Genomic DNA, 26,681 nt, shown 5'->3' on the forward strand with positions numbered 1-26,681 from the left:
TGAAACCCTTCCCTCCCGCCATCGCTCTCTGCCCCCTTTGGGCACTGCCAGGCCGCAGTGAGGCCTCTCCGGACCCTGCTGCTCCCCAGGCTGGACAGCCCCGGCTCTCCCAGCCTGGCTGCAGAGCATGGCTGCTCCAGGCCTCCCCTCATCCCCACGGCCTCCTCCGGCCCCGCTCCACAGGCACATCCTGCTGGCGCTGGGCACAGCCGGGCCCAGCTCCGCACGTGGGGCCTCCCGGGGCAGAGCAGGGACAGAGCTGCGCCTCCCGCCGCCCTCAGCCTCAGCAGCCCCAGCGTCACTGGAGCCTTCCTGTGGCTAAAGGAACCCCACCAAACCACAGCTCCCCAAATCAGAAAGAAATTTAAACCCTTCCTTAACCCTCCTCCTCTGCTGCTGTTTTAACTCTTATCAGAGTGTTTTAACTTTAGCCCTACTAAATAGCAATTAAAACACACTTCTCCTATGCCTACAGATCAATGATGGAATAAGCTGTTTGGGGACTTGGGGTTTGCACCCCCCCCTTCGTGGGGCATGCACCATATACTGCTTGGAGGAATTTGCACAGGAGTCATTCCTGTGCCATCTGTATTCTGGAAAACACATCCCTGCCTTTCTCCACGTGGCTTTGTTAAAAACTGTCCTTTTCAACACAGCAGGGCTGGTCAGCTGTTGTGGTGCTTTGTGCACACATTCAGCTTTTAACTCCACACAGGTCTTAAATTAAATCCAAAGTATAAGAAGGAGGAATCCTGACACTGAAAATGTCAGTGGGGTTCTTGCATCCCTGAGGAAAGCAGATGTGAATTTATGCACCTGTGCATCCTCTGGGAGAACAAAATAAAGCACGTCACCCTCTATTTTCCTGAGCTGCACTATGTGATCTGATAATATTGCAGCTGACAGAGGTGTGGGTCAGAAGAAGAGAGAAAGATCTTTGTTCTGCACTTGGAAACAAACTTGTCTGAAAAACTGCAGCTTTCCAAGCCTTGATGTGGATTGCAGAAATAAGGTGACATCTAGATCCAGAAATGTTTGATTAAAAATATTCCGGACTCTTTCCCCACCCATTAAATGAGGACACCTATCACACTGGTTTACTGTGCCAGTTTTGGACACTGTCATTAGGATTCAGCTCCAGTGCAAAGACAATGCACTAACCTTAGCTGAGCTTCAGTCATTAAGCACATATTTCTATTTCCCATAGCTGTGTCTGACATAAACAACATTTATTTTGCCCCTGTGTGTTGAAAGCAGAAGTAATTAGTGTATAGACAGCATACCTGGTAAAGCAAAATAAGGAAAAGGTAAGGGCTAAAATTACCACAGCAAGAATTTCAGGTATTTAAGGTTGGGAAGAAACCCTAACTATTATTGATCAAATAATCTCACAGCTTTCAGAGGTCTCTTTCCAATGGAGCACATGAATACCTGGAGTCTGTGTTTTCTAAGAGAAAATTAGTGACATTATTCCCACATTACCAAGGGGGAAAAACAAGAGTGAAAGAGCTTCACCTTGCCAAGGCATGGCACATGCCTGTGGTGGGGACAGGGACAGCAGCCATTCAAGGCTCACTCCTGTTTTACTCTGCAGGTTTCATGCCCAGGAAAACACATTTCAGGCCTGAAGTCTGGCAAGTCTAAACAGAAAACAGGGGAAATTGTAACAGCTGATCATCTTTTTAGAGGCTAATACTGGGATAATGTTAACTCCTCTCCTTTTATTGTTTAAATTGACCTAAGTGATTTATTATAAAACTATGCTCAGCACCATCCTCTATTTTGAAAATTCAAGTATTTTCTTAAATTCACTATAAGAAGACTGCAGAGAAGGGTACTTCTTTACTCATGTAATTTCTAATTAAATAAAAGCTACAACCAAAGAAAATTAAGCTGCTTCCAGCTTTACTATTTGTATAGAATCGTAATATATTATTGACTTAGAAAATGGACTTTCTTTTAATGATAGTTGTAGTAAGCTGAAACTTGCTAAGCACAAGCCACTGAAAGGAAACCTTGGTAACCAGGTAGTTTAAGTGCTGGTCTGAGCATGGAAAGTTCAGAGGTTTTCTTCATTTTATTAGGGGCATGTAAGTAACACTAGACATATAGACAGGTAAATGCATGATACCTAGGTTTCAATTTTGTTTAAAAAATGGTAATAAAACCACAGGAACTTAGACTGAGATTGTACACGAGGAACTTGTTATGACAGGCAAATGGTCCGAGGCAAAAGCACTGAAAGTAGTACTTGATAATGCTTAAAGGAAAATGTGCTTTTCCTTCTGCTGACAACTATGCACCAAGACCGAAACTAATGCTTCACCTCTTCAGTTACTTTTTGCTAATCAGTGCTTTCCTAGAGCAATATTTTCTAAAAATTATATATACGTATATATATATACACACACACGCACACACACCACATTTCAAAAGGGTTAATTACTAACCCTATACCAAAATTTTAAAAGAAAATTGCCTCAGCTGGTGTTGAGCCATACTAACATCTGTTTAAACCTAATATAAAATCAGCTGAGTGCCATTTCACTGCAGGTTACTTAAACTTATTTGACCATAAATGGTTTCTTTAAATGCTCTTTTCAATGAGAACACCTGGCATTGCATGTCAGCTAGGAATACAGCTTTTAGAAAGACATTTCTGCTTACTGCCACTGCATCCACCAAGTAGCTAGAAGTCTAGCAAAAATGAACAGAAAACATTGGTCTAAAATTTATGGCCACCCTGTAAGTAAATCATTTTATGTGTGTTTCTCTAAGGATTACCTTTGAGTAACTTTGACCACTCAGGTAGTTTCCATTAACAGCAAAAATCAAAAGATGGCTTTATCAGAATAATAGTAACATTTTACCTTTTTTGTTTAGATCAAGCCACATAAAAATTAGGGGGCACAATGAACCTACTAGGAATGTCCCTTGTTTATCACTACCCCTGCCTAAATACGCAATAATAAGATCTCCTGAAATATGGCTGAAGAAGCAGATAAATAACACAATAAAGAATAAAATGAAAAACCAAAAACAAGGATACATGTTCACGCAGATGACTAACTTTTAACACGGCTTGGTCATCTGTTTCCTGTTATAAGGTTACTTTTGCCAGCATCACAGGCTACAAGGGAAACATAAAAGGAAACTGTCAAGATAATGGAAAATCATGACTATGCTAGGACAGCATTTTGTTCACCCTATAGCTGGTCCCAATGGGCCAGACAAATGAAAAACACAAATAGTATTTAGATATGCACCTTGGACATCAAGATAGCTCCTTGCATAACTAGCTGCTAGAACAAGAGTTGTTCACTCACCAGGACCACACTGTCTAGTCACCTTGTTTAGGCAATTTTAGGCTCTATTAATTCCATACCATTTATGTATACAGAAACATAGGACAAAGTAATATACCCAAAAATTAATACAATTGAGTTCATCTTTCTAGAGAAAAGTACATGCCACAGTTCAGCAATTTATTCTGTGGTGAATTAGGTATTATCTCTTGCTGCAAATCTTGATTTTTATGCTTTTTTGTTATCTGCTTCTCTTCAGTTTTCAATAAGCATCAGTTCATTTGAAGCATAGTTCAGGCTTTACTATTCATAGTAACATAACTCCATCCTTGGACATGAGAAAGATTCAGTTCTCCTGAGAAGAAACCGAGCCCATTCATGCCAACAGCAACAAGCTCACACCAGTATCACAAATGGAATGCAGCCTCACTAATCCTGTAAGCCACCAAGATGATGGATATTGTGAGATGCCATTAAAATATTCCTGACTTTGGGAAGGAAAAAAAATTGTCATAAACTCACTTTGTATAGTTTGGCTCATCCAAGACAAAATGGGATGTCATCATGCATATAAACACAGCACTACTTCTGCAGGTTTTCTCCCTTGCTTCTATAAATCTTTTCTTCCTGTGAAGCCTACTTCTTTGTGGGGTTACAAAATAATACTTAAGTATTATTAAGGATAAAAAATAATTTACTTAAGTCACAAGTAAAGCAACACCTGTGGGAAACTGTTAACTTCATTAACATGAAAACAGGTACTTCAATAAAATGGAAAAAAATGGGAAACAGAGATTGGTATTTGGATTCTTGTTTGACTTTACCTGTTTTTCTAGACCATCTGAAGCACCTAATAAACGCTTGGTCATTTGTCCAAATAAGGTTCCTTTTCCACCTCTCCTTTTAAGAAATCCTGGTGGGTTTGCCTGTTAAAAAGCCCCTTTTTATCTTTTATTAAGTAGCACACACGTTCCCCTGTTGTAGACCCCAAATGTATTCCTTCTTTTCAGGTAGATCCAAAAACTATTACAGACTATTGATACAGACATTGAAAAAAAAAAAAAAAAAAAGTGAAGCATGTAAGAGTAGAGAATTCTGCTCTACTGAAAGCTCTGTATTATTGCATTAGTATCAAACCATGCCAAATGCTCAACAGCACCATAATTAAAACAGTGATATTGCTACCCATTGCCTGGAGCAAAGTGTGAAAACCCTTACTGTAAACAGCATCAGTTTCCAACTGCCTCACCTTGACAAGTTCTTCCTTCAGCACAAGGGGGTCATAAAGAGATATTTGCTCACTCCAGAAAAGCAATTTAACATGACTAATGTTCAGATTGATATACCACTGATTTAAAAACTGAATTCTCATTGGGCAAGTATTGCAGAAAACTCTGTAGACAACTGGTATCGCCATGTATTTTGTATTTGCTATACATTCTTTAAAATTCTAGTTCCTCCTGTAACCACGAATAGCTGCAGAAGTTATTTCATCATTATCTATGGAAGAACTCAAGCTAAAGGTAGGAATTCACTCCTACTTGCTCACTCTTGTGTATTTAAAATAAGTGGGTAGTGTTCCATGTGTTCACATTAAAAAAACCCCAAATATTTAGATCTTTTAGATATCTAATTCCCATTAATAATAAAATACTTTCAGACTCTTTTTTTGCTCCAATACCTATTGTTTGTAATTCAGTTAGCCACGTCCGGAAGCTAACAGTTTTCAAACTTCAGATTATTTAAACTGAAACATGGCAGAAATCACAGATGTGTAAAACCCCTAAACATGCAGTAAAAATCTCATTAGGAGCTACCTTTCATTGTGTTTATGTCAACAGGTGATTTAAAATTAGAGGGAAAATGGAGCACAGGAGACTGTTTATTTTCATTTTAGAGCAGCGTAACTGCAATTATCTTTTCAACTGGTTCCACACTGCAACTTTTGTCAAATTTTAAACTGAATATAAAATCAGTGACGATGATGCATGCAGACACGCGAACTGTTCTTAAATATTTCTTCTGGACAGGAAGTTTCTTATGAATAGGAATCAACACACTTTTGTTACCAATGGAACAGTGAAGGATCCATTCACTAACATCATGTCTAGCTCCCACTTTCTGGTCAATGGATAATGAGGAGTTTGGTTTCTTTAAGCCAAATGTCAAATGCCGGGTTACAGAATCCTTGCATAATATTTAAAGGTAATTCTGAACTATTTTTAAATTATTATTGGCAAGGTATAATACATTTTTAATAAGCAGACTGAGGCTCAAAGTATTCTGATGAACTTTTATTAAAAACAATCTTCCTGCAGTAGTATGGAATTCTTTAGCAAAGACAGGCCACCACCTGTTGCACAGCCATCTTCAGTAACACAATAAATTTGGTCTTCTCTGTTCCTCTGGTGATCAGCACTGCTGGCTGATAACTGCTCTGCTTATGAGCACAAATGCTGTTTTGACCACGAATGCAATTTCCAAGCAGCCAAGACACTTTCCTTTACTGGAAAGGAAATCACCTTTCCTTCAACAAAACCAGTTTTTTCTAAACTTTTACAGATGGATATAATTCCATGCGCAGTCATTAGATCCAGAAACTTCTCAGTATGAGAACCAACAGTTGCTCAATGACACATTACAAGTTGATTTGTGATGCTCTGCATGCAGTTTGCTTTTTAGGACTTTGGGGGCTCCTTCCCTTTCCGAAGGCAATGCGTTCAAGATGCAGGATGTCTGCTTCCCAGCGCTGCCTCTATCTGCTGGATGTCATTATGCACTGAAGATTTATGTTCACCTTCAAATCGAATGCAAGTTTCATTAAGTAGGGATGCCCACAAACATATTGTTCTTTGGAGAACAACTCTCTGGCTCCATAGATATAACTTGGACAGAGTAGTTATGTTCTTCTGCAGCCCATGCCCGATCCAGATCCACAAGCCCCATACACTGCTTTCCTAAAATGAGAGCAAGGAAGAGCACAGAAACTCAAAATGTAGAAACATTATCAGAAACGTACACATAATGTTAGGAAAACACATCATTAAGCCATCTAAAAAATAAGTTCCAAATCTACTTTTAAAAATATCTTAATCTGTTTTACGTTCCAAATCACATCTGTAACTTGTAACCCTCATTTAGCAAAGACCTTGAAGAGATTATTAACTCTTTATATATAAGAAAGGCACAACTATTTAAAAGTATTCTCAAAACTTACAGAAAAACTCATGCTTTAATGTAAATGAGAAGAAGAAAAATGCCTAGTTTACCTCTTAGCCCTCTGAACTGCCAGGCTTCTAGTCCCTTTATAACCATAGCTGTTTCCTTCCTGTACTTTCAGCTAAAATCTGAAAATCTCTGGTAATTGAACAGTAGACTAAAATACCAAAAAGTGATCCAGTGTAATTGATTTGAGACGTATTACTGTAACTATTTATAAACAAACATACTAAATTGGTATTGCAAAATAAGCTTATTTATATTTACCTGCAGAAAAAAAACCAAGAAGGATAGAGGGTTTTTCTGCTTAGAAGTTTTTTATTATGATACATCCATGACAAAATGATGGGGCCATTTGTCTTTACTTATTTACTCATTATAATTGATTATTATGTTCTGAAAAACAGAATTGACTTGTCAGATTGTAGTTTCAGCAGCTTGAAACTCTATTGAAAGAAAAATTTAATGCTACTTTGAAATGTTTTATCACTAGTAGTTACAGTCTCAAGTCTCAAGTCAACAGGGCACAATCCTGTTCAGTCTCAAACACAACAATCCTGCCTCTTCCCTTGTTCCTGGCAAAATTGTATAGTTAAATGTATTTGGGGTCTGAGATGAAGAGACAGGAGCACTTCCTGTTTGACTCTGGAACAGGAGTCTGGCATTGCAAACTACCCTCTGGAACAGCTTAGCTCTCTTCCCTGAATACATAATGAGCTTTTGTGCCTGTATCATTACCAGCCCTGTTATGCACCTTGGTCAGGTGCCTTTAGAAGTTTTGGGCAGGTGGCACCAACACACCCTGCAGGTATCCTTGTATTTCAGAAGACTTGGTGCACATCACAATTGAATGCAGGGCTCAGTCCAACCTACTCTGTCCACAGTGAGTCCACAGCCAGGACTATCTTCTCCTTCTCAGCTGGATTCCTTAGTTACAAAATAATTTCACTGCTTTGAATTCACTATTATGACATTTGGCCTCAGTTCTGTTGGTGGCTTGAGATTTGAGAGGGGTAGTAATTGGGTTGGAGACAATTTAAAGTCCAACACTAGTAAGTGAATACTGACCTTTTAAAAAATTGTTTTTCAAATATTGTGATGATAACAAAAGAAGCTGACAAATTTACTGTCAGCTTTTATACAGAATCTCTATTATTTTCTTTTTGTGCAGCAAATATAAGAAATATTTTCAATTGTTCAAATTAAGTTTCTCAAAAACATTATGCTTATTAGCTAGTACTGCTTTCATATACTTTGCAAATGTTTCTTCTAAGCCAAAAAAACCAGACTTATATCTAAGCAGACTTAGAGTTCCTAGCCCCTTCTGTCTTTTCTGACCTGGAAGCTAGTTTACAGCTTCCATCAAAACAACAATACCAGACAGTAAAATGCAAACTGTCACTTTAATATTGATGATTTTGGAAGAAGAAAAACATTTCTATAGCAAGAAGAGAACAGCAAGATGTGAAATGTGACAAAAAAATTTTTCAACTGTTATCTGAAGACATCTACTTAATGCCCCATTCATAAATGTCCTACTTCTTCCTTGTTACAGAAAGGTAAAACCATTACTGGAATGGTTTGCACAACAGCTGCAGAAATTCATACCAATTAGCCGGCGTTCAGGTGGAAGCTGAACAGCTGTCTGATCTGCAAATCTGCAAAGGATCATGTGCTCCTATAAAAAAGACAAAAAAAATTCATCAAGAAAAATCTGATTAAATGCTTAAGTGTATCAGAAATGCTACCACATTGAAGACAGTATTTCTAAAAAAATTCACTTGTGTGGAAATCTCAATTTTTCTATTGCAAATACTTGTGTAGGTCAAGTGTTTGTAATCACTGCCTCATTTCTCCTCATGAGTATTTATTTCTTGCTAAACTTCCTAATTCTTTGCAGCAGTTAAATGGGATGCAATGTATACAAGACAGCATTCTTCAAAGACATCCTGCAGAGTAACTTTTCCTTCAATAACTGATGAGCAACACAGCCATCTTCTTGCACAGTCATAATAGGGCAACCTCCCTGCATCAATAAGCAGCTGAGACAAAATTCTTTAACCATTGATTTGAACATTTCTCCCAAGCAGTGATTTTGAATCCCAGGATAAGCTGGTGGGTCAAACTTCCTCTGCCCCACCAAATCCAATCAGATCCTGAAGGCAAAAAAAACCTGCCTGTGAATAGGAAAGTTTTCTCCAACAAAAGGAGCGCAATTTACTTTCAAACTACCCTGGTTCCATTAAAATTTTCTGCAGACACTTCTACAGAAGAATTCCTCCCTGCCCACTCAGACAGGGGATGGTGCAGGGGAGGGAGGGGGCAGCAGCAGAGCCCCGTCCTCACTTGCCTTCAATGCCCACTGCCCGTGCCAGCACAACGGCCCCTCAAAGACCAGCCAAGCCAAGGAAGGCAGGTTAGCCAGGTGGAGAGAGGAAGAGCCTTGCAGGTGTGGCAGTAGAATTACTGGCTCTGATAACAGCTGACAGCTGTGCTTTGTGGGACAGCTGCAATTCTCAGTACAGGGCAGAGTAAATCACAACCATCTTAGAATCACACAACGTTCCCAAGTCTCCCTCAATGTCATGGGGAGAAAACAGAAATGGGCAACAACACAAAGTGCTCTCCTAAGCAAAGCTTCCAGAGCTACAGCTCTGAAACAAGGATATGTGTCTTGCAACAAAAAGGTTTCTTTTTTATTCTTGCCTGATATAAAACTATGATTTTAAAGATTTGGTTCTTGTAACAGGTGGAGAGAGCAACCACACCTAAGGATACTTCAGGTTCTTTCAGTATTCTGAAGTAAGGATACTTACTCCAGCTTTTTTTAAAGGGCCATAAACACCCAAGCCTTCACTCCACAAAAAATCCTTCATATTAAATCAAGATGGCAATTCCTCCGGTACACTCCACCCAATTCATAAACACACACCTGACCGCAAAAAATTTTCCCATATATTATAAAATAAAATATTATCATCGCTTGATACACAAATATTACTCATTTAATACATTTATAATACCATGACGCAAGGACACTTGTTCCCTAGTACAGGGCACTGACATGAAGGTTTCCAGCTCACAGCTTCATAAAAAATATGGAATTAAAACAAGAACATGTTATAACACATTTAGGGCCTTAAACATGTTAGACCCAGTCAGTTCAGGTCAAATGTGGCTACTCCTGTAGTACAAATGAGGTGAAAATGTTAAACCCAGATGTGACCACTGAAGAACAAAGAAGGGTGCCATGGACAATGTGGCCACTGTTAGGAGAGAAGCAGCAGTCACAGGCAGCTTGGGGAGAAAAAGAGGGATTTAGAGGAGAGGGAGAAGACCCATGTTGCACACAACTCCTCACCAGTCTTCAGGCACCTGACAGAATTTGGCTCTTTGCAACAGCAAGTTCCCAGCTCTTTGGACCAGACCAGAGCCAAGGTAAGTCTTGTCACTTAACCTGACCATCTGGACTGACTCCAATACCTATAGTGTGATCCAAAAATATAAACTAGAGCCTGTTATGACTACATTGTTTCCCCCTGGCACAATGATTAAATTGTTATATTCCCTGTTGGCTAGAAATGTAATCATTACATTTCTAAAGTAATGATTAGAAACTTCCCAAAGTGTGCATAAACAGTCAACTTGTTTACTAGAACACCCACCTGTTCCATTTCTATTAAATTTCCAAAGCTTTATTTGTAAATTTATGCAGTTCTACTTTCCAATTCTCCTTGTATCTTGACAGAGTCTTAAAATGTATCATAGTAGAAATCTACAGCTAGCATAACCTTATTCCTTGCAACTATAAACAAATGAATTACAGCATAATGTTCTCATCAAAAAAGTTTTGGAAATGTCAAACTTCTGGATGTCTTTTTAGATCTCACTAAAATGAAAGATAAGAGAAATTAATTTAAAATGTGAACTGGAGTGGGTGACACAGACAATGTCTGGCTAACACATGGCAGCTTTGGCTGCTAGCCAATAACCTATAAGAATTTATTAATATGAAATATAAAAACACATACAGCTAGCTGCATAACAGAAGTTATTTACAACTAGGATTATTTGAGGCACCAACCAGCCTGGACCAATTGTATAGACTCTCACGTTACTAAGAGCAGCAGTATTTTTTTAGCCTTATCTTTGACTCCTGTGCCCTTCTGCAATACAAATAATAAAATTCTGTAGCTTCTGCAATATTGACAAATCCTGTGATTTAAATCTCCGTGGTTTAACAGATTAAGAAGAAATTCACTGAGTTGCAATGAGATTATACACACTATCCTAATCTAGGCATCCTTGACTTTACAATTGACACCATCTCTCTCTGTATTGTCAGCAAGTTTAATAATGCTAGTAAATTTTTTTTTTCTGAACTGAAACCAGAGTTCTTTGAGATTATGTCACAGAGATGCTGAATAAAACATTAATCATGGTGAAAAATAATGGTGGCTCCAAATCCATCATGTGGCTTTTGGCATCTCAATCTTTGGGCATTTATTACCTGATAACTGAACTTCCCTTATAAGATGGCTGGAGATTTTCTGAATTTTTATAACTCCCTGTAATTTAGGGATTAAAAAGGATAATCTCTATTTTCCTGCCACATACATTATCTTTGCACTGCCCACTGTTTCCAAAAGCATTTGGATATTAGAAACACCCTCCTTCATTTCCATATTTCTGTTACAAAGAATTATTCTGCACCTCCAAAAATCACTTCTATATTGTAAAAGCCAAGAGTCTTGTCTAGGATTTGAGCTGTAAGTTTAGTAATTTCTACATAACCTTGTTTATCTCAAAAGGAAACATGTTTTTTCCATGCCACATTAAGTGCCTCTAACCTTCAAATTTCGGGTTGCTCATCACTAACTAGTTTAAACTCACAAGACAAAACTTAACAGATCAGTACCAGTTTTCTGCTGCCCACCTGTCTGCTCTTGTCCTTTTCCACTCTCCTGTTACCCTTCACTCTGTAAGATCTGTATGCTTCAGCGATAATTTCTCCTGTGTTTCTCTCAGATTATCTCCACAGACCCCAGCTGCTCAGGGTCAAAACACACCTTAACATTTTAAAAATATTTTTGAACAATATTTTAAAAGCTGTATAAAATATAAATACTGTATTAAATTCTTGCTGATTTGTTTAAACTCTTCCCACTTACAATGTCCAATGTTTTAGACATAAATTAGGGGGGGGAATCTAATGTTTATTACAACAGTTGTATTTAACATCTAAACAAATTGGTATCCTGTAATTTTTAACTGATACACATTGAAGTACCTTAGGAATGGCTCATTTATACATTTTGACAAAAATGTGTTTTTTTTTAGTGGAGTAACTACTTAATTTTGTTGCAGAAAAAAAGCCTTTAAAATGGATGGTGGAGAGAAAACACAAGGGAACCTGCACTAATAATGAACATTTCATATAACACATGCCCCTCCTCACAATTTGAAGATAACCACCTATATTTTTTTTAATAAGAAGATCCAGTGAAATGCAGGAAACTGCACATAAACATCTTCCCTCTGTCCTTTTACATACCTTGTAGGACAAAATTTCTTTGAACTGATGACTGAAAAAAAAATAAATAGATCAATTCAATTCACATCTGAAAACAGCAAAGGTGGAAAATAGAAGCAATCATTATATACTTGAACACATTTTAAAAAACCAGCAATATCTTTATCATACAGAAAGGCTTTAAAAAATACCAAAACCCACTACAGTTCCAGTTCACTAGAAAAGTGTATTTAGTGGTGGTTTTTTTCCTAGTATTAATAACAATTCTCTCTTTAAACATTATAAATGCTAACACATGTACTTACTGTGGTTTTCTCACTGTCACACAAACACTTCACATATATTTAATAATACACACATATATTTTGTTTGTGTCACAAAGCTAAAGGGTCTTTACAATGGAATTGAGTACAGAACACAGCCACTATGGGGATATGGCCAGGCTATCATGTTTTATGATCGTATAACAAAAGGAAAAAAAGAAAAAGCAAACCCTAAAATCTAGCTCAAGATCAGGCTGATAGTATTTCATGGATTTATGAAGTTAGATTGAAAATTTCAGCGAACACAAATATTCTTGCAACATCCACAGCAACAAAAATTTTCTAAGTGATCATTTCCAGTCGTTGTGGTCTAAAAATGTAGCTGATGAAAAGTTAAACATTAACCAGCCAATTTTAAAACAAATCTACTGAGAAAAATTATATGCCTGTTAATTTTAGAAGGCTTGGAATTTGATTGCCTCTTCATTAGAAGAGTTATTTGTTTTACTGTGTCACAAGAGAAAACAAAAGGGACACACAAAGTTGGAAGTATCAAATTGACTAAGAAAGAACAGTTAAATGAAAAGGTTATCAAACTGACAAATTATAAAGAATTACTTTCTACACGCTTCTGTGCAACAATGCCTTGATATTACAGAAAAGTATGAAAAATATGTCACATGAATGCATAATATCTCTTTAGATTTGTTGATACATTTTAAGACTGCATGTTTCTTATTTTAGCAAATATATACTTAAGACATTGATGTAATTCCTGGTAGAATTTAATCTAATTTAATACATCTAATTCTAGTCTAATCTAATTCATACATCCAAATGCAAAGCTCAGTTTTATGAACAGAAAAAAAAACAACCAACCAAAACAGAGCCCTTTTCCTCCACCTAGCTCTGACTCAGAAGGCTGTTTAACCTCTTATCTTCTGCCACTTTATGCTTATCTTTTACATTTTATTTATATCAAAGGCATTAAAATTCCTGAGCATAAAATATATTAGTATCTCCCACAAAGCAGATTTGAAGACAAAATACATACACAATCCATTGAAAAAGTATTAAAAATATGAACTGAAACACAGGAGAGCTTATCTACTTGGGAATAAATCAAAGGAGTTCTACAAGCAGTGAACTGTGGTATAAAGCAGACCCATTTCTTTAAACTGACTGCTTACATCTTCCTCCAACATTAAAATGTCAATTCCCCTCCTTAAAGTAATTTTCATGAGTTTTCTATTAACTTTGTGATTTTAAGGTAGAAGGTCTGCATATAGGATACCATATCTACTATGTTGATTGTATAAAGCCTTCTGAACCATGAATAGATAAACCCAGAAAAAGAAAAAATCCAGGAATTACCAATCTGCCTGTGAGGATGGGTTGACAAACAGGAGGAAACAGTTTCATTGTAAGTGTGAATCAGCTTAGCCTGGTCACTCTCAATGACCCCCAAATGATTAATTCTATACTCTTCTAGGATTTTATTCCCTCAATTAAGTTGTTATTTTAGGGCTTATCTTGAAGCTTTAGTTTACCTCCGTGGATATTTGAACTTGACTGTATTTTGAATGAAGCCGTAGCAGCAGGGGGAGATGACAAAGGCTGCCCGTGCCCTGAGGCAGTGCTCAATCACCATGTCTGTGGCCACCCCGCAGGCGTGCAGGGCCACCTACAGAAGGAAAAACAACCAAGGAAACAAGAAAATTCATCATTGGAACATTCTAAATACAATCCAGCATTTTTTTAGTTTACTTAGTTAAATGCATGAGGAAGTTTTTGCAACTAAAGCTGTTACACCAAAGGCCTGGTCCTTAATTCTCCAGTTTTTCATTCCTCTCTTTCATATCTGTGTTGAGAAAAATTTGGGGCTTATTTCATTAACAAAGAATCAACACTGAAGAAGGGTCACTCACCAAAAGCACTCAAAAGGCAGGTGCATTGCATTGTGATATCAAATAAACTAAACACAAATCTCCAGAAAAGTAGTAGTTGTGCACACTAATAACAGAAAAGCTATGTGGTGATGATTTGTGAAAAGTTTTTGTCAAGCAAAAAGGACTCAGAAATACAAAGAACTATGTCAAAACTGGATTTCAACTAAGCAGCATGAGAAGAAGCAGATAAACCTGAAGGTCACATCTACAGGAAAAAATTATGCTATTATGCTAATCTTATTTAAATTTAGATAATTTGATTTTCAAGTACTGAGTAAAACCTATAGGAAACACACACTGGAGCAGGGGGAGGCATCAAATACAACTTGCCCTCCTTTAATTTTTTTTTTCCCCTCTCCTTAATCTTTTATTTCTTCTGAGTGAGGGGCTCTTCAACTAAAACTAAAATAACATTTGATCACAACTACCTGTGAGCACTGACATGTTTGGGCAACACACAGGTTGTACCCAAATTCTTTCTGCTCTCCTGTAGAAAAGCAAATGACTGCAGTACTCAATATACTGCAAGGGAATGCAGGCAGCTCTCTCCTGTCTATACCTGGGATGCCAAATGCACTACTGAAATGGGGCATTACCTTATCTGCCTCCTCCCAGGCGCTCAGCACCTCAAAGAGTAGGCCTGGTGCATACTTAAACTAAGGACATTTTTGAGGTATATTTGTGATTTTATGCAGCAGTGTGGATTTATGAAATTACATTGTTTGCTTTGCTTTTTGTTCACCGTACGTTTAGAGAAGAGGTTTAAGACTGCACAGCTCAGATTTCAGGGTTCAAAGCTGTTTTTCGAGGTAGAGCAACTGGAAGATAAAAACTTTGCTCTCAGATATAGATTAAAACAAAGTCTTTTTTGTTTCCAGTCTGCTTGCTGTAAGCTCAGCTGAGGAGACCATTAATCATCAACTGAACTGTAATTGCATACAGATGGAAACAAATAGTCTTGTCTCAGGCAGAACACTAAAAAATTAACAAGAAAATAATTGCACAATGAAATTTTCTGCTCATATGAATTTAACAACAAAAATAAAACTAGTTTAACATCAGAAACAGAATCTTGATATCACAGCTATCAGATTATCACGGAATGCAATTATAGATACTTCCTCATCTATCCAAGTAGAAAACAAAGCTCTCTGTTTTGCTTGCAAAAAAAGAGACCTTAAAACAGCAGCAGGTAAACCAGTAGCTTTGCTGACCCTGTATGACCTGTTACACCAAATGATTTCTTCTTTGGCTTTCTGAAAACCCATTTAGTTAAGAAAAAAATCCCAAATAAAATTAAAGACAAAGCTTTCTCAGTATACCCTACATATTGAATTCACTGTCTGAAACAAAATAAAATGTGAAGACTAATGCAGATATTTGCAAATGAAGGGCTGGAAAAGAAGAACTTCCAAGTGAACTCTTCTGACATATACTTCAATATCTCCTTGTCACAAAACTTGAAAGAGAGAATATAATACTTCTATTATTAAATAAAAACTCCAGAGAGTTAACATGGTATTAACCTTTAAAATGGGCCCCCAGAAATCAAAAGAAGAATTCCAATGACCACAGAATTGGAGACTCACTTCATAAAACAACTATTAAGCATTTCACACACACAATTCAGTGTATTATTCATGAGATCCTGGTATTTTGAAATAGCTCTCTAGTTCACCCACTGAGATTTATATGACAATGTAGCACAGAAAATAAAGCTAGAGAATTGGAAATTTACACTTGGAAGGACAGGGCTGAAACCATTTATTCTCTCCTCTTTCTCCTGCACTGAATTTCTTTTCCTTTCTTAAATAAACCAACCAAACAGTTAAACAGCACTACTCATGTACCATAAACCTTCAGCATTACCTATCCCCAGCTACAGTCAAAACAGGCTTTTAGATGGATGATTTAAAGAACAGTCAGTCTTGCATGGAAAGCTTGCACCTTGCCACAGAGGTTCATATTCTATTAACAGCATAAAAAAATAGATGACAGGAATATTTACAGAGCTACAAAATACTATTTATGCCTTATTCCTCACTAGGGCTGCAAATTTCTAGATAGGACATCAATCTCATTTACTGTGACAGTCTGTAAGGACATAGAGAATATTATTCTCTCATGTATAGCAGTTGTTTTAAGAATAATTAATCAGACCCTGAAGTTTTGAAGTGGAAAAGTTATAATCACTTACCCCGATGTTAAAAGTCCCATTAAAATAGTCCAAATTTGCTTGAATGAACCAAATGTTGTTTAAACCCAGTTCATCACTTCTGTCTTTAGCACGGATCAGAGACAGCTCCTTATTTTCTATGAGTACCACCTAGATTCCACACATAGGAGAAAGTAAGGCAAAATAATACTGAGAAATCAAAGTACAACATTGGCAAGCAGAAAACTTTGTAGTTTGTTGAGAAAACCTCTGAATCACTTGTGGCACAGTCTGAGATCTACAAAATGATTAGCTGGAAACCTGGCAACAATCGAAGGCATTTAATACTTGCCAATATTAATCAGCTTGAAAATATTTTATATTTTCCTACAAGTTTTGTCTTCTCTGGAAAGCACCACATACATTCGGGGATTATGCTAAAAATTTGCATGTTTCAAACCTGAGTCCTCCACTGAGACAACTGTGACTTCTATTTGTCCTCTCTACAAACACATCTTTTTAAGATGACTACCAGAAACCTTTTTATTGAGAATTTACCTGACATGATGGCATCATATAAGCAAGAACAATTCCAACATGGCCCTGTGAAAACAGAAACAAACAACAAAATCTGAGTCACTTTTCAGTGTTCCCTGTTGTTCATTCATTATGTGATGAGCATCCCCATACCGATGAGAGATCCTTTGAAAGCAGCTAAATTTCAGCACCTGCACGTCTGCTTTTCTTTGTAACAGCAACCACCTAGTACTGCAAAGATAAAAGGTGAAAGACATTGCACCACGTAAACAAAAATATACATTACCCCTCCACTGCAAAAATCCACAATCAAATCTCCAGGTTTCGCAAGCTTTGTCACTGCTGCTACCAAATTATTCAGCTGCTGCTGCTTCCTGAGAGCCCGGTCTCGAGACATCTTTCCTGGGGATGACAGAGAAAATGCCTAAGTAGTGATCAGCAGTTCTCAAAACTGACAATTTTACATGGGTAACTGCAAAGCACCACAAATGCAATTTACAGCTGAGATTAAAAACCACTGGAACACTCGCACATCTTAATCCATTTCAATCTAAATTCATATTTAACATATTAAATATTTGGTAGAACCTTCTCCAAAACTAACTTTCTAGTTGTTGCTGTTAACGTATCCTTATGAACAAACTCATATAAACTTAATGTAAAGCAATCAAACTCGTGTAAGATCTGGCCTAATTCTCCTCCAATCCTGTCATGCTCAGAGACAGAGTTCAAACACATTCATGGTAAGGTTGCCAAAATAAATCCTCATTTACTGTACCTATATACAATATCCTTAAGCATTTTGGTTTTAAAACTTGTCCTCTTTATACTGTCAATTTTTACTTTTGATATTAACTGGCCCTATTTATTTAAATGACTGCACGTGCAAGGAGGTACTTCTCAAAGTGACTATTTCTACATAGCAAAGACTGGCTTTCCATCACACCTGTAACAACCAGAACTGGAAAAACTATTAATTTCTTTAAAATGTGCTTGGTAAAGTCCAACACAGAGTTGCTTCAGATACAGTGAATTTGTTGAGTCAGCACTTATGTATTTGTAAGGCTGTGTTTTGTCTCAGTGGGGCTGAGTGCTGACAGACCTATTAAAGACTCCTTTTGCTTGTTCAGAAAGCAGAGTTTGACACAGATATTGGCAGCTCATCTTCACAATAAGATAAAAGTACTGAAATGACTCTTTAGTACTAAGAACTACTCCTGAAAACACCATCAAATTTTCATACTGTGCAAAATTAGCAAATAGATTCTAGGATCCCTAAAAATCAAAAAGTAAAATAACAATTTTCATCAGCAAAAGCAGATCCTCTACTTAGTACTCAGTCGATCTCTTGAGTATTAAATTAATAAGAAAAAGAATTTTTTAAGAATTAGCCTACAGTCTTCAAAAACTCTAGCAATTAACACTTCATAGTCACTGACTAACAAGGTTCATCCTCCTTTACTGTTCAGGCAATAAGTAGTAAATACTCCCTTAAAAGATGGATAAAATCAAGCTTAAATCAATAGGACTTTTGCCTGCTCTACCTCTGTATTTTGAGCGTGGTAGCCAGAATTACAGAAACACAGCAAGCTGTGATGTGGCCTGCAGAGAATGTTAGTTAGCATAGCTAACTAGTCCTTCATTACAGCAAATAGGAAATAAATTCAACCAAAACTTCTGCATCTAAAAATATTACAGTTCACTTTGCATTTCACCAGCTCTGTGATAGTAAACAATGCTAATTGCTGTCTTCAAGAACAGTAAGAACAAAAGTAGTTTGACATTTAGCCCCACAAGGCAAAACCTTGAAGAACTTGTCATTTTTATATAATACACTGAAAGGCCCCCACAAAATTATTTGCTTCCTTCATGAGAACCCAACTAATAAATTGCCATGCAGTACCAGAAAAATTAATTTTCAATAAACAGTCACAACAAAAATATTTTATTTGGTTTCACAAATCCAACATTACTGTTAATTCAGCCCATGTCAAGCAGAACTTTAAAGTTTCTGTGGCATTTAGAGGTCTTGCACTTTGGCACAAATAAATATCAACTTTTCAGAAGGCAAAGCCCCCTTTATTTCTGTATTACCTTGGTCAGCATTCAAGTTCGTATAATCCTTTAGTCCTCAAATAATTCTTTCATACTTCTCAAGTTAAACTTGAAAAGTCATTAAAGTACCCTTAAAAAAACCACACCCCATATATCACCTCTAAGAATTTAACTCTCTCCAACTTCCAAGTCCTACCACAGTACATCTGCACGCACAGCTAGCAACACGTACATATAACACAGCACATGCGTTCTCCTATTACATACAGTAGAGTTGCACACTTCTATTGTTTCAGCACAAGTATCTTTTTCATTTCACATAAGCCTTGGTAAACTAAGTGACAACATGATTCTACTTTTCATGGAAATTCAGGGGAAGTGTATTCATTGCTATACGGTTTAAGAACAGCAAAAAGGCTCAGTACAAAACAACAGAGATCATTTTGCACTAAACTGAACAAGTTTTTCTGAAACCAATGCTTTTCTTAATGGTAGTTCCTTAGATAATTCAGGATATTCTAATTATTTCCTAACACCCAAAATATCTTCTGCTAAACTCTTTTTGATACCTGTTGGCAGGTAGGGGGTGTTATTTGCTTCACTGTTGTGGGGATTGTACTTTTGTGTCATGGTGTTTTGTGTCTACACAGAGTATTAGTCACATTAATACAGTGGTTCCCATGCAACCACTAGAAAAAGCAGAACTCAAAAAAGATGTAAGGAATCCAGCTCAGCTGACATTTATTTACAAAGAAATACTCTCAATTAAAAAATAATACCACCTTCTTCCAATGAACTCTGCCAAATCTTGAAATAAATACAATTGGCAAAGCCAATAACTTTGCTGAGGTCCATTGGTCACCTTGGTTACTTGAACAATGTTCTTCTTCAACTTTAGCTGCTGTTATCATATCTGTGTGGGCCAGTGCTGAAAGCTCAAGATCTGCCCTCCCCTTCTCCAGCCTGGGACCACATTCCAGCAGTTCCCTTCCTCTCCTCCCAAGCAGCAACCTGCTAGCTTTCAGCAACACCTGTTCCCTACTTGTTGCATGACCAGAGGAGAGAGGTGAAGTATCAGGAGATGGGCCAGCCAGCCTCAGCATCATCTCCAAGGATGCCCTGGCAAAGACCCAGTGGAATCACAGTCTGAAATACACTCTACATTAAAAGGCCAAGAGGCATGCAGAAGGCAAATGTGTCTCAATTCTCCTCTATATTTTGCAATAGTGGAGGGAGACAACTTTGATTTGGCAAAAAATGATGATAGATTATTATATTTTTGAGCACTATTTGAATTCAATACAGCAAATGGTGTGTCTGTGGCTCATTCACTTGGGCATAACTCAAAGCAGGAGACCCAGCAAGCATGGCTGTTGAGAGAGAAGTTGGACCAGAGCCTGTTTTGGGACTGGAATACTTCCTCATTGATATAAATCTGTCCATTTAAAAACAAAAAGCTACATTCTTATGGTTTCAGCTTTGGGAATAAAGCAGACTTTCACTCCAGAGTAGCCATAAAACAATTAACACCACAAAATGTCTCTAACCAATTCCTCAATGCAATCTAGAATGTAGAATGACACTGACCTTGGCTCTCCACTTGTCAGACTCAGTATAAATTGTTTTCCTTGTGTTCAACTCCCTTACAGTTGTGAATTCAGTCTGGCTGTTTGAGTGATACTGGACTAAAAAGTATCCGTCACTGGAAGTCTGCCTCTTAGTTACAAATGTCTGTTTTACTTTACTATGTGTGTTAAGCCTAAGGATAGACTTTGAGCTCTGACCTGAATGCAGAATTCAAAGGCTGGCCTCTAAAAGAGCAGTTTTAAAAAACCTGTTGAATTTGATCATTAAAGTCTTTCTTATAATGTGGGATACCTAATCTGCTGGAATTCATAAAGAAAACATCATCGAATTAGAAAAAAATTTACATTTTTTGATCCATCAGAACTCTTTAAAATCTAATGCAACTAACTCACAATAGATGAATTTCCAAAATTCACTCTCATTGAAAAGTAAATGGGACATTTAACTCTGAACAGCTTCAAGAAATTTTAAATTAGGTATTTAATCAGCATTTTCATTGTGTTGAGATAATATTTCTGTGTTATCCTACCTTCAGCAGTGTAGAAGTCTAATTCATATTTTGGAAGGCCAGGGAAAAGAATCATCAGAAAGAAAAAAAAAACACTTTGAAGCACCATGAGGTATCAAGTATCCTAGCAGCCAAAGCTCTATGCTGGACCTTTTTTTTATTTAGAGAAAACTACAGCAAACCTTATTTTTTTTCCTTTTTCATTCTATTGATCTTGTTGCTTTACCAAAACTTTATTCCCAAGGTGTACCCAAAAGGAACCTGTAGGTGGGAAAGTATATGGTTTCTGGCTCTGCAGAGAATCTCACAGTTACAATGTGCTATGAAGGCAGAGGGGCCAGAGACCTCTGAATACCACCAGGAGAACTAAATGCTCACACCTTTTCAAAAGGCACATCTACAAGCTGCAGCAGAAAGATGCAGTTAACACAAGATGATGTGGCAACTCTGCTGGTTTTCTGAGCAGTTTGAGCCCTGTTACTGCAGAGGTAAACAAATAATTCCTTTCTCTACCATTCCCTTGTCAGTACTACTACTTCTAGGGATGCCCAGGCTCTCTGTGGGGTGCTACACCACTCCATATGGTGTGGGTCTCTCACTGCTTGTTGAACTATGTCCCAATGCTGCACTCCATACGTACACAGCATATGTACACTTCAGCTTCCTCATTGGCCTTCTCCAGGCCAGTGTGTACTGTGACACTGGCACAGAAAGCCAAACAGCTTTTAGCCCCAAACAGAATTGTTTTGGGCTTACAAAGAAAGATTGTCATAATTCTTGTAGGGTTTTTAATGCACATGGTTATGACTGAAGCCCTCAGCAACTCATTTCTTCTCTTTAATCAGGTATAAACTCCTATGCAAGGACTAAAGAATATGCTTTAGTATTTGTGTCACCAAGAGACAATATTTACCAACCTTTTTCCCTAAATTTGGATATAATATTAAAAGAATTGCAAGGTAAAAAAAGGGAGCTTGCTCACAGAACAACTCTCAAGAGAGAACATAGTGTAAAGCAGAATAGCACCTATGGTAACTGCCTACTTCCTAAATCTGCTAACACAGATGACTCACAACAATCTATCATTACATTTTAGTTCTTGAGTTCTTGATTAAACAGAAGTCTATTATATTATAACTAAACTGATGTGTTTGTTTACAAAGGCTAAAACATTTGTTCAACCAGATACAAGATCAGATAGCTTAGGGTTATTATTGATTCATTTGCTCTTTCTTCACATTTGAAAATTGTTATTCTGATCTCTCTTTTAACACAGTGGATATGAAAATACTGACTTCCTCTTAAAACACTTTTCTGATTTAAGTTCAAAAGTAATGGAGTTGGGGCAAATTTAAAAAATCAAACCATCTAGTTCTGATTCTATAAATATTTCCTTACTTTTGCAACAGAGTTTTAATGCATTAGTCCTATCATGAAATATACCACTTTATCACAGACACTGAAAAAAAAAACCACCCAGCAACACTAACCAAAGGGCTGTGCTTTTATTACTGTCCTCCAGACTTCACCTCCTCCCATTTTTAAGTTCGCTCTCCACCCACTCTTAGAGATTTAAAATATGAGCTAGAGATTCAGTGAAAACACTGTTTCATAGATGAGGCTGTAATGCAGAAAACCTAATTTTTCTTTCTTTTTAATACTAACTTTTTATGGAATAGCTTGTTTTATATTACATCTGTTTGAAGCAGAAGCAAGCATATCCTGAAGGCCAGAGAGTATTTTTATGAATAAAAGCAATCAGCAGCCACATTTATCCACTCAGTTCAGATGTAAGTAAGTCGTTGGGCTTTTGTTGTTGTTTTTGTAAGCTTTTTTCCACCCTGCTGGATGATTATCAAAACATACTCTGGAACTATGAGGTTTGGAAACACCCCACATGCTATTACCAGTTGATAAAAGGGCATGCAAATGCTTACTTTTTTAAGAGGCACATATGCCAACTCTGCAGCTTCACATATTTCTAAAAGCAGCAATCTCTATTAAATGAACAAAATTGCTATTAAGTTGTCTTGGCATAGCTGGAATGTGTATTCACCATTTCCTATCAAAGCACTCCATTAATTTAGTTCATCCCAACAATTATTAGACTTTCAGGAAAGTTGTGCTTTGTTTTTTAACCAACCTATGAGAAGCTTGGGACTAACAAATGGCCAACATTTTTTGCCTGGAGCCTCCTTACAGCTGAGAACACATGGCTACTCTGCACTTGGCAGCTCAGAAGGCATCAGTTCCATTCTGCAAAGACCAGATTTGGAACACTTGAATATTCCTGAGAAGCCTCAGAGAATGAGCAGCTTTCCTAAAGTTACTCATGTGCACGTATTGTAAAAAAGCCTTAGCATTCACTGGGCTGGGGGAAAACAAGCAAACAAACAAGACCTCCTAAACATTACAAATGAAGCCTATAAATCACCCCTCTAGAGAATGTGCAGCATGCACTTTGAGTCAACAGGTAAGGCCAGAAAATAAAATCCCAGAGGTCACATTACTTTTTATTACATAAAGATTTTTATGATGAAATGTGATGATGTTTTAGCTACAGCTAAGGGAGTAGAAGAGAATGCTACAATGCATGATTTAAAATATATTGGGCAATAATCAAAAGGACAGGAAAGACAACTGCACTCCATGAGAGCATTTTATTGGGTTTTTTTAGATAGGAGTCCCTCCTGATGTTACTAACCAATCTGCTCTTTATTAAGGCAAGCTGTGCAAAATAGTTTTATCACTTCAGGCACAAAAACCCCCTACATCTCACATACACTATCTTGGTGTAGTCTAAAAAGGTCAGACAGCTATGAAAACTGACCCTTGACAACCTAAGCAGGAACTTGGCCTGCTTACTTTTTTTTTTCTTTTTTTTTTTTTTTTTGCATTTAAGTATTTTAAGCAAGAAAAGAGTAAGGCGCCTTTAAAAACCATAAAGGCATACAGCCACTAGTAAAAAGAAATGAAAATTAATGTTGAGGTCCCCCTGAATGTAACTATGTTCTACTTTAAGAAGCCTTGTGGTTTGGTTTGGTTTTTTTCCCAATTAATTATCTTCAAAACTTTTCTTCTAAATATTCAGCAAAAAGCAAACTAGAAAACAAAGACCTAACACAATGTTAACACATTAATCTACTGTTTACACTATTTTAAACTATTTTGTATTAGATTATGAAGCCTCTATGTGTACTTAAATTAATAAGTGCTATCCACATTAGTACGTTTTTTCTAGCCATGCTCTTCCAAGTTTTTCACCTTATAATATTGCCAACAGCAATCTTCACAAAAATCATGTGTCAGCACCTTTCACAAAACATTTGATTAGTTGCAAAGTTCTCAGCTCCCACACATTTAAGCTAAATGACGCCTGTTCACCCTTCTTCTCATTCAGAAGTCTTTGAGATTCATACTTCCAAGCTACTTTTCTAGAATCCCAAAGATTAGGGAATTATTTTGTTTTAAAATGTCATGACAGAATTATGGGCAGAAACAAAAGACTCTGCAGTCACCCTTCTTCCACTTTGCACATGTATTCATACACACTACCTCTCTCCCACTCCTCTTTCTTCATCTTTGTGCCTTACCTTCACTCCTTTAGGGTCAAGATTCCATCAAGCCAGCTATTTTGCCTGTATCTTATGCTCCTTAAGTGCCCAAACCCACCTATCGCTTATGGTGAAGTGTTCAAGATGTGAGGAAGAAAGCACAGCAATACAAAACTTAAAAAGTGAAAGATAATAAAACATTTGGGGAAGAATAAAGGAAAGGGAAAAGCAGCCTGTGCTGTACTAAATGTGGGAAAAGGTCTCAAACCCCAAAAGGAGTGCTGTTCTACTTATGCACAGTGTTATGCCACATGTCAGCAACACCCAGGCTTGGGAGGCAGGGGTTGCTCGCTTTCTGCAAAATATCTTCAAATGAAGATGTCACTGCCTGACAAGGAAACCAGAATCAAATGTTTTGTTTACCTCTCACAAGCCTAATATACTGATTAACAGCTACTGTCTTGCTGAGAAAGGGGAATTGAAGTTAGTTCTCACCGGGGACTAGGAGTGCTTGTCCTTGTAAAAACAGGAGAGCTCCTTCCCCAGCAGGCACCAGAGGCAGCTGCTGCCGAGGTCAGAGCAAGGGCCAGGAGCCCCTGCCATTCACACTCACAGCTGGCCAGCAGCAGCTTGCCTGCAGGGGACCAGCTCTCAGCAGTTAAGAGGCAGCAGGAACAGAGATTTCCCTTTCTGAGCTCCTTATGCTGAATTGTTTAGAACTGATTGTTAAGGAACAGGTAAGGACTGAATTGCCTCTGTACAGGAAGTTGTGAATTGAAGAACTAAAGAAAAGCCCAAAAGACCTCTTCTGATACATTGTATATACACCAACTCATGAATTCCCATCGCCAGCTCCAATTAAGAAAAAAAAATACATATTAGCTATATTGATAATTTGGATGATTCCTGTCTTTGATTTACTTATCAATAAGAGTGAGAGAGCCTGAAATAATAAACCAGAAACAAAAAAAAAAGCTGCTTGGAAGATGGACATGCTTCATTTAGCTCTTATGTTTCAAGCAATTGGACAACTGGCTGCAGGACAAACAGCAGGACTTTCAGCTCAACTTCACACATTATGCCTGTTTACTTTACAAAGATGAATGGCTGGAAGAATTCCTCCAGAACATCCTGATGAAAAGGAATCTCATCCTTGAAATTTCATCCTGAATTTCAGTCATTACGAAAATTAAATCCCATACTGCAAAGGTTTGATGACATTTCAACATGCAAATAACATCATTTCACAATGGCTGTATATAACTTCCAAACAAGGGCATTCAAGTTGCACATGGAAAGGCCAAGGTTACACATTTCTCCATTCTCTGAAGTCTGTCTGATCTACACACTGCAATTATTACAGCACTTACAGCTTGATCCTGTATAAATCTGGAGTTTATGAAAATTTTAGGAAATTCAATCAAATTTGCTGTATGAAATGAGTGTCTTTGTTATTCATGTGCTTTATGTTACCCAAAAGGGCTGAAAAAACATTCAAGAGTTCAGAGGGAAATACAGGAATTACTAAACTCCATCATAAGGTTTTAATTCAGTAATAGTAACTGCTTGACCACTCAACCTTTTTCCTTTAATTTCTTTTTTTTCTAATTAATTTTTGAAGCAAAGTTGGGGCAGAGGGGAACCAAAATGAACCGCAGTTTAGATAGCAAACACAATTATTTCCTCTGAATACATAGCTAAGTAGGATATTTTCTATAAAATTTAAGCGAGCTTTGGGTAAGTGTTCTTTTAATCTCTGATGTTGAATATCAATATCTGCTTGTGCCAGGTTACCAGCTTACCACTGTAAACGCTGATGATCAACATTAAAGTTTGTTTAACTTCCAGAATAAATAAGCTTTTGCCATTAGTAGTTTGCATGACAGATTTTAGAAAAGCAAACAAACTAAACCACCCCTAAAAAAAAATTTTTCCATCAGCATTTCTCTTTCCACACTCTTTCTCAGACTATGAAGGCACAATGAGTAAGCCCCAAGTTGCTGAGGTGGCAGTCCT

General features: G+C 37.3%; 1 protein-coding gene across 6 annotated transcripts in view; it reads right to left on the reverse strand.

The window, feature by feature from the left end:
* Nucleotides 1-5,584: 5,584 nt before the first annotated feature.
* The window catches only part of GSTCD (glutathione S-transferase C-terminal domain containing), a 45,473-nt gene continuing 24,376 nt past the window's right edge, over nucleotides 5,585-26,681 (reverse strand). For all 6 annotated transcript variants that reach the window (XM_038135077.1, XM_038135075.1, XM_038135072.1 and 3 more), the window contains 7 exons: nucleotides 17,248-17,363; nucleotides 16,983-17,027; nucleotides 16,467-16,595; nucleotides 13,871-14,004; nucleotides 12,079-12,109; nucleotides 8,133-8,202; nucleotides 5,585-6,262 (listed from right to left, as the gene is read on the reverse strand). In XM_038135077.1, the coding sequence (XP_037991005.1) occupies nucleotides 6,126-6,262; nucleotides 8,133-8,202; nucleotides 12,079-12,109; nucleotides 13,871-14,004; nucleotides 16,467-16,595; nucleotides 16,983-17,027; nucleotides 17,248-17,363 (662 nt within the window). In that variant the 3' untranslated portion in view covers nucleotides 5,585-6,125. The remainder of the gene's footprint in view (nucleotides 6,263-8,132; nucleotides 8,203-12,078; nucleotides 12,110-13,870; nucleotides 14,005-16,466; nucleotides 16,596-16,982; nucleotides 17,028-17,247; nucleotides 17,364-26,681) is intronic.

The sequence above is a fragment of the Motacilla alba genome, chromosome 4 (genome assembly GCF_015832195.1).
Source record: "Motacilla alba alba isolate MOTALB_02 chromosome 4, Motacilla_alba_V1.0_pri, whole genome shotgun sequence".
Taxonomy (NCBI): Eukaryota; Metazoa; Chordata; class Aves; order Passeriformes; family Motacillidae; genus Motacilla; species Motacilla alba.